General features: G+C 35.9%; 1 protein-coding gene across 1 annotated transcript in view; it reads right to left on the bottom strand.

The window, feature by feature from the left end:
- LOC119741779 (ras GTPase-activating protein 1-like) overlaps nt 1-12,344 on the bottom strand; it is a 39,695-nt gene that overhangs the window by 17,618 nt on the left and 9,733 nt on the right. The window contains exons 4-6 of the mRNA XM_038217675.1: nt 6,996-7,131; nt 6,001-6,074; nt 4,136-4,253 (exon numbers count right to left, since the gene is read on the bottom strand). Coding sequence (XP_038073603.1) covers nt 4,136-4,253; nt 6,001-6,074; nt 6,996-7,131 — 328 coding nt within the window. The remainder of the gene's footprint in view (nt 1-4,135; nt 4,254-6,000; nt 6,075-6,995; nt 7,132-12,344) is intronic.

The following is a 12,344-nucleotide window of genomic DNA, read 5'->3' as shown; positions in this document are numbered from 1 at the left end:
TTTGCTTTTGTCAATTCAGAGATATAATCAATTTAGTGCGATACACCAAATTCGATTTTGTGCCACTTTTATGCATGGGCAGAGTTGTTTTGAGTACTGTGCCATGCTGTCTTGAAGCTCACAAAAGATTGCAACTTGGCAAAAGAAACAAACTCGATTTTTGTGTTCCGCAGTAAACTGGAGTTATCTCTGGATTGACAAAAGCAAATGAGATGAAACAAAAAGTATTGGAAAGCCTGGTCTTTTTCTTTAATGTGATGCTCAAAATGACTTACTTATGTTGAGATTTAATATTAAAAAAAAAAATCGTTTTCGATTGTCCCCCTTTTTTTTAAAGACAGGCTGTAGTGTGTACATGTACCTGTTTACCGTACAAAATTAAAAACCCATGACAATGTGGACAAGACTATCTGATGCCCATAAACAAACTTGTACATGTGCATGACGAATACCACACTTCTACGAATTTCTCTCTGGGGAATGTAATTGTAATCATTTTTCTTCTTTAAAATGTGGAAATGTTTACTTTTGTCTAGCAGAATCATTTTCAGCCCTTTAATGGCCGCAAGATATCAGTATACTGGTAATGACAAAACACAGGTGCATTGTACATACATGTACATGTATACAAAACAAGTCTAAACATGCAACTTATGCGATTACCAGATGCTGCGTGTGGCCATTCATTTACATGACAGCACATCTGTCATTCCTAGGGTAGACATGAACATGTATAATGATATCAAATATGTGTGTAAGCAAATGTAAAAGCAGACAAAACAAAAACCAAAAAACAAAACAAACAATAACAAAAAACACTAGTTGACGAGAAAACAGCCTGAATGTACATGTACAAATGTACACTGTTATACCGGTAATAGTGTCATTAGATTTTGACTATAAATCTATCTCCATTTTACATGTACATGTACATGTACCGTACTTACTGTGTATATATATATGCAACTTACATTTAAAGGGAAGATACCGGTACAACATTTGCAAACATCAAAAAACGAAATGATCAAACTATCACGAAATACCTTACTGAATTGTTAGGGAATGACAGTCTAAAGCATCCTTTAAAATCGTGGCTCCTGGTGTGCCGACATTTTGAAGAAAAATGCCGACCAGCGTTGTAGAAATCTGGCTTTTTTCCAACAAATGTTCCTAAGTTTTCATATTTAGTTATTCTGACTTTTCTTTGCAATTGATTACACACCTATGAAGGGGTACAAGCCTGCTAGACTGATTCTCTGACCTTACAATTCCCCAAAGTGAATTAATTGCTCCGTTTCATCTTAAGTGGGGTCAGGGAACCAGACTACAAGAACATGATTGGTTTTCTTGGTTTTCCAGCATCTACAATTGTCAAGCCCAAAACGTGAAACAAGTCAGTTTAACAATATTTTCTCTAACATACTAATCCTCCAAATCCATTGTTTTTGAAAATTCCAGCAAAAGCAAATGTTGTACCGATACATTCCCTTGAAATTTTTTTAATGCCTTTATCATTGTTTATAAAAAAAATCTACTCATTTATACAGGCTTGTAAATATATAAAATGTATGTAAACATTTTGAATTTTTTTTTTAAATTGAAAGTGAAAAAGTTAACCCAGTTTGCTCATGATTCACATATAATAACATGTTCCATGCATGTACTAGTACAGTATGTATTACAAGTTTCACGACAACTTTGACAGTGATGGCTTCACTTTCAGTACTCGCCACTCTAGATCAGAGAGTTGGAATGAAGTATGTGAATCAAACACATTGATGAAATGTTGTCAAACTTACAATGTATGTAGGTGACCAAAAACATGCCACTGCGTTATAATATTTGTAATTTGTGTATTTAGTTTACCACCACCGCACCAAACACTGTACGTGCGAACACATGAACATTTCAAGGAAGTTTGCCATTTCAATTCGTTTCAATTCAATACAATTCCACATCAAAATGAGAAATACAAGCATAGAACACACGATTAAGTGCATAAATCAATAAATAGAGTTTGTCAAAAAAGGTGAAAAAGGCAAAAATATAAATTGGTATGGAGGCATCTTCTGGAAGCCTAGGCTTGTGGCAAATGTAAATAAAAAGGATTTAAAGGGAATATACAACATTTGCTTATGCTGTTGGGGGGTTAGTATTTTATAGCAAATAATTACACCGACCTGTTTAAAGATTTTTGTTTGTACATGTAGATGCTGGAAAAACCAAGAAAAAAAAATAATGTTCAAGATTGTAGTCTGGTTCCCTAACCCAACTTCAGATGAAGGAGAGCAAATATAGACATAGGGGAATTATAAGGTCAGGGAACCAGTCTAGCTGGCTTGTACCCATTCACAGATGTGTCTTCGATTGCAAACAAAATGCGGACTAACTAAATTTGGTAAATTGGGGCAGTATTTGGAAAAAAAACTAGTTTTTTCTCCAACGATGGTCAGCCAACCATCATTGGAAATTGATACAAAAATTCCACCTTTCTTGAAAATGTCAGCACACCAGATTCCATGATTTTACAGGACATGCAGGATGCTTTAGACTGTCATTTACTAACCGTCCAGTAAGGTATTATATAATAATTTGATATTTTTGTTTTTTGATATCTCAAATTCGCACATGTTGTATATTTGGCCTTTAAATGTACATGTACGCGTGTATATGACACTAATTATTCTAGAACAAAATTATCAGACTTTGAGAGAGATGCATTCTACATGTATACTGTAGATAAAGGGGAGGCATGGGGCATGCATGTACATGTATACAATGTATGTACATCTTTGTGTGTTCATGTATGTACCGCCGGTGTACATGTCATTGACTACATGTATTTAGTTATGTAATGTACATGTACGTGTATACATGTACATCTGAAATACAGGCAAATATGCACATGTACAATGTATACAATGTATACACGTGTACATGTAACATGTACATGTACATTTACCTGTTATGTATAAATTAGAATATATTATGCCCAACGCCCACCACCATTCAGGTATTCCTGCGCCCGGCATTAACACACTGTTTTCCGGTTCAGTGACACTAATATATTGATCAATAAATTACCAGCGTCACTGTATCAATATCCAGTGTGTCATAACATTGGAATTGATGATCTTTGTTGAATCACCTCAGAGAGTAGAAAACACTTCTGGACAGTCATAATCCTCGTTTGTTATAACGTCCACATTAGCACTGTGCTCACGTATGGGTATATTGTACGTGCATGTACTTGTATGCATTCAGTGTACATCTGTACATTGCAATCTATGCAGTCAGTATTTGCCTGTATATGTACAACTCAGCCACATTTTCTGAATATCTCCGACACCCACACAATTAATCCACACGTACAACTGTACAAAGCGTTTGAGTGAAATGTATTATTCAGTGATTTTTGTCGGAGTTCCTGTATATTAACACTTTTGCCCACATGTACAATGTTTTCTGGAATTGTTATACATGCAAGTGCTGAATTTCATATACATGTACATACATGATGTATGTGCACACATGGCCACGTACCCGGTATGTGCCAGTACACGTACATGTACATGTACATGTATGTGATAGACTCACATTAGGGACTTAAAATATGATCGACATACAGGATCATATGAAATTTGAAGAAAATGGTCGATTACATAACCATTTTGTGAAGTAATTTCACTAGGCCCACATGTACAATGTACATGTATCACCATCTTAATATTTTGATGTTATAAACGCACACGTATATGATGTATTGCAGAACAGTACAACCAATGAAATAAACATGCAAAATGGTGATTTAACCATGTTACATGTAACAGCCGACTTTTTTTGAGCCAAATGTCTCCCTTTCTTGTGTCATTTCTATGTTCCCAAATGAACTGTGGGGATAGGGATGGGGTCAGGGATGGGGTGTGGTACGGGATGGGGTGGGGCTAGGGATGGGGTGGGGTTAGGGATGGGGTGGGGCAGGGTGGGATGGGGGCAAGGTGGGGTAACCACACTTGTGGACATTGCCCATAAACTCCCCCCCCCAAAAAAAACATGCTACATGTACATTAACCTACGCCCTCTCATTCATTTCTGTCCTCCAATGAACAATTAAGACCACTAATACCAAACTCACGATGTATTTGACCAGGTCGTCTACGACGATACCACTCTCGCCAGTTCTTTGGGAGGTGACCCACAGCCAACCATCTCCCAGCTCGTTATGAACAACAAACACCTCCCCTGCAGTAAAGCTGGGAAACAAAAACAAAACATGAATTAGAAAAGAAAAGACATCTTAAGGAGGTCTTTCTGGCTGGAAAGAGGCAAATGTTTTTAAACCAATTTTTTTTTTTTGTAATCTGTTGGAGTTAGAAATCATTTTGTAAACAACTCATCAATCACTGGCAGATTCTGTCCGACTTTTTTTCTAAATATGAGAAGATAAATTTTTAGCCTTCCAACCTCCTGGTTTTTTAAATTTTATTTTAACAGAAAATCTACAATAAAATGCAATTTTTTTTTTTATATTTACTCAAATATATATACATATGTACAAAACTGTTTGTATCGGTATGTTTGGAGGAACATGTTTTGTAGCACAGGACTTAAAGTATATTTATCATAAAATGAAATCAAAGAACTGCTCCGTCTTTGAAACACAAATTATAATATGAAATAATTTCCCCCCTTGTTCCAATCACTCAAATATTCATTTCATTTTCAACCAAGATTTGTTTAGCTAGGAATGATGTTTTGGTACATGTAGATATCTTTTGGACACCCAGAAAACTATTCGGGATGTCTCTGTTAAAAGTAAAAAATAAAAAAAAATAAAAAAAAAATAAAGAAAATTAAATGCACTATGCTCCCATTTTAACGCAAACTGGACAACCCAAATTTTCAAAATGCTGACTTAACCTCCAAATTCAGCTCCATAACTATTCACTAGGTTTTATTTCACAACTGAAGTTCATGCCTTAATAAAGTTATAAAATTCCACTATGGTATCCTTTACGCATTTTGTTTTATATGTAGCACACTGCATGTACAAGCCATGTGTGTATGCGTGAATTATAATTCAAAATGTCACAATTGGGCCCACAGGCCTGCCCACTGAAAATAAACTATAATTGGCCAGGTCAGAGGATCCCTGACGAGGGACGGTCACCGAGTTGACATATTGATACATGCATGGGGTGTTGGCAAGAGTGGCATAGAATACAAATGCATGTACACATGCTGGCCTGTTACATTTAAGCATACCGGTACTTTGAACAGGTACATTGTACATTACAGCGTTCCCATGAAAGACAGCTCTGCACGATCCCTTAAAATCATTCTTCTTAACCCCCCCCCCAAAAAAAAAAATATTTTTAAAAAATAGGCCCCAACCATGCCAACAAGAAACAAAAATTCATTTTTAATATATATCTATTTTATTTAAAAGTTTCATTTTAGAAGAGGGTTTCTTTGAAGGAAGTCTCTATAATGACTGAAAGGACTACCCTCACAAAAACATCACAATAAATAAATAAATAAAACTAGGAAAAAAAACCTCATTAGGGTACACTTTGATTTTAACAAGATACGGTGCACACACATGTATTCGGTATTATGTCTATTTCAGAATGACAATAATGTACATGAAATCGATTAAACTTCTCACATTTGATGCTTGATAAACCATGTACAAAATGTAGATTTTACATGTTTTCAATCAAAATTGGCTTTTATCAGTAAATGCTGTTGCATACCCGGTACATGTACATGTGTGCGGATTTCGGCAGAAAGAAAATGTACATGCAATCTAAACAACAGAAAATAAACCAGTCCCCTAAAATAGAAGTAAATAACGACAATACACATGTATGCACATTCACTCCGAACATAAAATGGTAAATCAGAAAATGCTATTAGAGTTGAGTTGGAACTCAGGAAATTGCATGACACTTTTGTTTTTCTTGTAGACAAGGGAATTTCATGCACATGAATACCTACCTGAGCTCATCGGTGTCAGGCACTTTAGTGTAAGGCAAGACAGCCACAACTTTCTTCCGGTCGTCAATCAATGGCTAACCAAAAAAGAAGACAAAAATAACAAATAACATTAGGAAGCAAAGTACATGAGTTACAGGTAGATTGCCTCTTTAGGACAAAAATACAGGAGAAGGATGGCAAATTGAGAAAAAGATGATCATGATCATGATAAAAGAAAATATGTACAAAAATGAAAACAAATAACATTAGGAGACATTTGATGATGTTTTGGGGTAATGATGATGATGATGATTGGGATAATGCCAGAAATGATGAGTATAGTATATAATGGGGATGGCGTGATACATGTAAGGTGATAGCTGAATACTTGTACATGTATATTCATTATTTGAAAATGCTTTTCGTGTGAGAAAAATCACATCTCAGAGCACTTTAAAATTATAATATTTTTGCAAATTACGAAGTACATGTAGCTATAGACCTATTTGGGCAGTTCCGTAAAATCCAACGTACTTCTGACCACATGATGTATCGTTAAGGTGGCGGTACATGTACATGTACATACATGTATTGGTCTGTAATTGTGTTCTACTCATTAGATGTCACATTATTAGTAATGTCACATTCACTTGTCCAACAGCAGCTCATTAAAGTGTTTGACATGTACGTCCAAATTTAAGGAATTGCCCATTTACAGAAGTTGCCAATTTACGGAAGCTGTTATGCGTTTTCTAACGACTATAGTTAAGAAATTACAACATACAAAATGTATAATATTCCTACTGGGATAGAAATGCTTCGGTAGCTCAATAGGATAAATGTTCATTTTCAACCGCAAAGGTCCTGACAACTTCTCTGTTTTTTAATTTCTGAAAATGTACTGTTTTAAATCAAATCCGACTCTCAACTGAAGTAGAACCAATTTTCAAAAGATGGGAACAGCAGGTACCTTTGTACATCAGTCGTTTCCAAAACATTTTTATGTGGCAACCTACCTCTGGTGGAGGAACGGGGTAGAGTAATCTCTCATTCTTTAAGATGTTGGAGACGTGAGTGTAGTAACCAATCAGCTCAGACAGTGACGGAAACTGGCGCCCACCGACGTAATAGTCACCGCATAATGCCGTGATCCTGAAAAGAATTCAAATCAAATCAGAACAGTATCAGCATTGATTGCAACTAGTGATTCAATTACTGATTCATTAACTAGTCACGAACTTGTTTTAAGGTACATGTAAGTTAATGTACATGTACATTGTGAACAATTCTTAATTTGCCCAAACTTGCATATATATGTGTGCACTACAGACAAGAGTATGAAAGAAAATTCAAACTACATGTACATGTAGACCATTGTACTGTTCAAAATGTACATACTAATGAGAACCTTAACTTTTTGCCCCAAACTAACAACTAACACAGGCATCCCAATCCAAGAGTTTTTCCACTCTATAACGTCATGTAATTAAGTGAACCGGTATATGCATACTACATTTGTACAATCTTTGCTGCTAGCATTTGTGAATGAAACAAATTATGTGCATTTTGTAAAGTCATCAAAAAGTGCACATCAAAAATGTAAATTTACTTATTTGTATATATACGTACATGTAAGGTTTCAGTACTGGGCGATCCCAGCATCACTCGCATTTCACTTTTTTGCATCCTTTTTCAATCTTAGTGGTGTACTTTTTACAAAAAAGATAATTACTCTTTAATTTTTGGTTTGGAAATACTCAATACCGGTATATAAGGCTTTAACCCTATGGAATTATGAAAATCTAATGATGCTAAATATGAGCATGGCACTGTGGGAAAAAAGGTCACTCGCATGTCGTGAAAAGGACATGCCAAAAATAGTCTTGGTTTTAATTGAAACGTCTCCTCAAACCAAATGTATCACAACCAAATGGTTATATGTACTACATGTAGATACCTACCATACTGAAGTATAAATGAGGGTAACAAAATATCCTCAACAAGTAACTGTATTTAAGTTAGAGGGGAAAAGTGCCGTCACTTGCATTTCCATCACTCACATTTCAGTTCGTCCGTTCATTAAGTTACATGTATACATTGTACAAAATGAAGCTTTTCCTCCACAATTTTTATGAAGTCTTACCTAAGTCTTTTTAAACAACCTTTATAACAGAGTTGTAACGAGTCACTGATTTTTGTGACTCGAGTCGAGTCGAGTCATTTTAAAGAATTGACTCAAGTCGAGTCGAGTCATTAGGTCAAGAAGGTTGAGTCGAGTCGAATCGAGTCACAGTGTGTAGTCGAGTCGAGTCGAGTCAAGTATTTAGCTCGAGTCAATTCGAGTCACAAATATTTGAACACTATACAATAAATAAACACAAGAGAGAAAGTCATTTTTGACTTTTGTAATTTTACATTCGGGCTACTACGGTACATGTGGTGACACCACATTTGACTCTTAATGAAAATAAAAAGGGGGTGCCAACTGATCGTCATTCAACTAATGGGGACACTGATCAAACCACATGTACATGTATGTATGTATACATTATTCGCGAACATTCTAACGTGACGTGAACAAAAACCGTCACCGGCGTAAGTCATTGCAAATATTTTTCGCAAAATTTTGCTTTTATTTTTGGGACTCGAGTCTTATTAGCCTTCCTCGAGTCGAGTCATTCTGATGGGGGACTCGAGTCGAGTCGAGTCATTTGCTAGCAGTGACTTGAGTCGAGTCGAGTCATTTGCCCTTAGCTGCTTAAGTCGAGTCGAGTCACCAAAAATGTTTACCCTAGTCGGACTTCAGTCGAGTCATTGACTTGAGTCATTACAACTCTGCTTTATAAACCTTTCCAGTCATGCCAGTGTGCTCAAAATACTAATTACAATGAAAAAAAGTATTTTAAATTAAAGGGGGAAAATGTCGTCACTCGCATTTCCGTCACTCGCATTTCAGTTTGTCAGTTAATTAACTTGTGAATAAAACAAAGCTTTTCCTCCACAATTCTTATCAAATCTTGGATTTGTCTTTTCAAACAACCTACATGTACAAAGTTGTTTAAAAAATGAATTACAATGAAAAAAAGTGTTTTTGAAATATTTACAAACGTTCTTTAATTTAATAATCCACAGCTGCAAAGGCACTACATGTAGCTCTCTAGTTTCTGCAGTCCCATGCTTGAAATGAATCGTGTTCATCCATTCGTGTACTTTTTGAATGAACTCACAACCTTAGCAGCAGGAGCATGAATTATTTCACCAAAATTGACTTTCAACAGTTAACTTACAAGTTTTATTTGTGTTTTATTATTTTTACTAACGGAAATTTCCAAAAAATGTGTCACTTGACTCATCTTTGGAAATGATCTTTATAAACATTTTCTTCAAAATGACAGCATGCCAGAAGAAATAATTTCATAGGGAATTTACGCGTAGTGTCATTACCATCTTTAAACCAAATACATGTAAGCTTTATAACAATAATTTCGTCAGTTACTTTTTGGATGGCTGCAAATGATCTACATGTACATGCACTCCACCTTTAACATGTTTAAAGGGAATGTACAACATTTGCTTTTGCTGCAAATTTCAAAAATACTTGGATTGGGAGGATTAGTATGTTATAGAAAATATTGTTAAACTGGCTTGCTTCACGTTTTGGGTTCGGAGATGCTGTAAAATCCAAGAAAACCAACCATGTTCTTGAAGTCTGGTTCCCTGACCCCACTTAAGATGAAACGGAGCAATTTATAGACTTTGGAAAATTGTAGGGTTAAAGAATCAGTCTAGCTGGCTTGTACCATTTCACAGACTGAAGAAACAATTCCAAAGAAAATGCGGAATAACTCAACATGAAAAATTAGGAGCAGTTTTTGAAAACAACCAGTTTTCTCCAACGCTGGTCGGCCGACCAGCATTGGAAAAGTACAAGTTTTCTTGAACATGTCAGCACACCAGGAGCCACGAATTTACAGCATGCTTTGGACTGTCATTCCCTGACAATCCTGTAGGATATTTCGTGATAATTTGCTCATCTCGTTTTTTGATGTTTGCAAATGTTGTATCTTCCCTCTAACACATGTACGGTACATGTATACATGTACATATGCTCAACCAACCCTATAAATGACCAGAATGAAACTGACACAAAAAAATTCTCATCAGTGGATGTCACGCTGACACAATTTTATTAGAGAGCAATTCCAGGATTGCACAAAAAGCATGGGGGAGGGCGGCTCTCCGAAGGACTTGCAATTTATCACAGCATGATGTTGATAAAAACGGGGTAACAGGGAAAATGGGTCGGCTAAAGCCAAGCGTGCCTACATGTACTCGGTCATCAATGATGGATTCAATTCAAGTTGTATCCCCTGTGCTTTCCAACAAATTACATATTTTTTCTCTTAATTAATAAATTTTCAACTTGAATGTTTTGTTCCAACCATTTATTTTTTCATTTTTTGTGGGATGTCTGCAACAGTCTGAAAAAAAAGGTTTTTGTTTTGGGCACAAACAGCTCAGCTTTGCCAGCAGAGTCCGTACATTATCACTACTGATTGTGGGGCCAGAACCGGCAAATCCCACAAGAACTGGACTTATTGTCTGCCAGCCATTAAATTGATATTTGTTAAGAAGCTTTTTTTCGGCTGATCGATGGCTAATTCAACAGTGAATAACTCTTCTACTGGTATTTAGAAAATAACCAATTTAGAACAGGAATCCATTGTTTGGGATGAAATTCGGAAATATAATTGTATTATGTACACATGTAGCACAAGGAATGCAGTACAGTGTCATCTGAAATTTGGACTCCTATGAAATCCGGTCTGTTTTACCTTACGTGTACATGATGTATATGGACGGTAACTCTCACACGTGACAGGTCTGTCACTTTCTTGATAATCTTCCCGGTGGCATGGGCAATACACATAATGACATGAATGAGTCCGTATCTCAAAGAGTCCAAATTTCACACTACACGGGTACTTGGATTTCTTTTATAGGCCTATTTGTTTGCATATTATTTATGTTTGATTGCTCATGATATATTCCATGACTAGAGGGTTCAATGACCATTTGGATGAAGCCACAATTCAGGCATTGCAAAAAGAGGAAATTGTAAGCTTTACAAGAGGAACTCAGCTGACTAGAGGAAAGGTTGCATGCCCGTTTATTGTGAAAGTAAATAATTTTTTTTTTTTTTACATGTTTTACATGTTACTTTTGACACTAGATTGATAAGGAAGCACTTTAAATTTTCTATTTTTGTATTGCACATTAAAACGTTTCCAATGTTAATATGGCAAACAATACAGTGCAATGACAAAATTTGTACGGGAACCAATGCTTGTTGCATGATACACAAATATGTACATGCAACATGAACTGTATACACATACTTGTTCCGTATTTTTGGGAACCACACTTGAGATGTCCCATGGTACTATGGGGACCGAAGACGCTGTGGGGGCAGCAGAAAGTCCCCACAACTTGGTCCTACATGTAATAAAGAAACTTCCCTATTTAACGTGGTGACGGCCCACCCATACAGTCAGCCAGAAGTATTAAGCCAGCTTTCCATACTGTTTTCAGTCTGTTTGTGTCTGTTAGCACTGTACATTTGAGTACATATTCAGGCCCCCAGAATGTCCTGTATAGGCCTACCAGTCACTACATTGTACATCAACTGAAATAAGCAGTCATGCTTCCGTACAATGTACATTGCAATATATTTTGCTGTAATTTTCAGAAATGGATGAATTTGGGGGGTTAGGATTTTAAAGCAAATATTGTTACAATGAACTGTTAAAATTTTGTGCTTATAAATACCGGTAAATGCTGAAAAAATCAAGAAAAAACTATGTTCTTGTAGTCTGGTTCCCTGACCCTACTTCAGGCGAAATGGAGGAATTTATGTCTGGTAATTGTCAGGTCAGGAACCAGACTACATGTAGCTGGCTTGTACCCGTTTACAGATGTGTAACTGATTGCAAACAAAATATGGACTACATGTAACTTACATGTAATTTGCTAAATTTGGGGCAGTATTGGAAAGAGAAAGTCATTTATTCCAACGATGGTCGGCCGACCATCATTGGAAATTAATACAAAAATTCCACTTTTCTTGATAATGACAGCACACCAGGTGCAATGATTTCACAGGAGGCTTAAAGACTATTATGCACTTACAGTCAAGTACATTGTAAGTTATTCCATAAAAATTTGGTACATTGTATTTTTGTTTTTTGATGTTTGCAAATGTTGTTCATAACCTTTAATCCTCAAAACCATTGAAAATGGGAAAAAGAAATGTATGTATGTTGAACATTCATTGAAAAAGAAAAAAAAGTACATTAAAAATTTGG

This window comes from Patiria miniata, unplaced genomic scaffold (assembly GCF_015706575.1).
Source record: "Patiria miniata isolate m_02_andy unplaced genomic scaffold, ASM1570657v1 HiC_scaffold_5, whole genome shotgun sequence".
Lineage (NCBI taxonomy): Eukaryota > Metazoa > Echinodermata > Asteroidea > Valvatida > Asterinidae > Patiria > Patiria miniata.
Note: the sequence above shows the minus strand (reverse complement) of the source record. Positions and strands in the feature narration are given on the sequence as shown.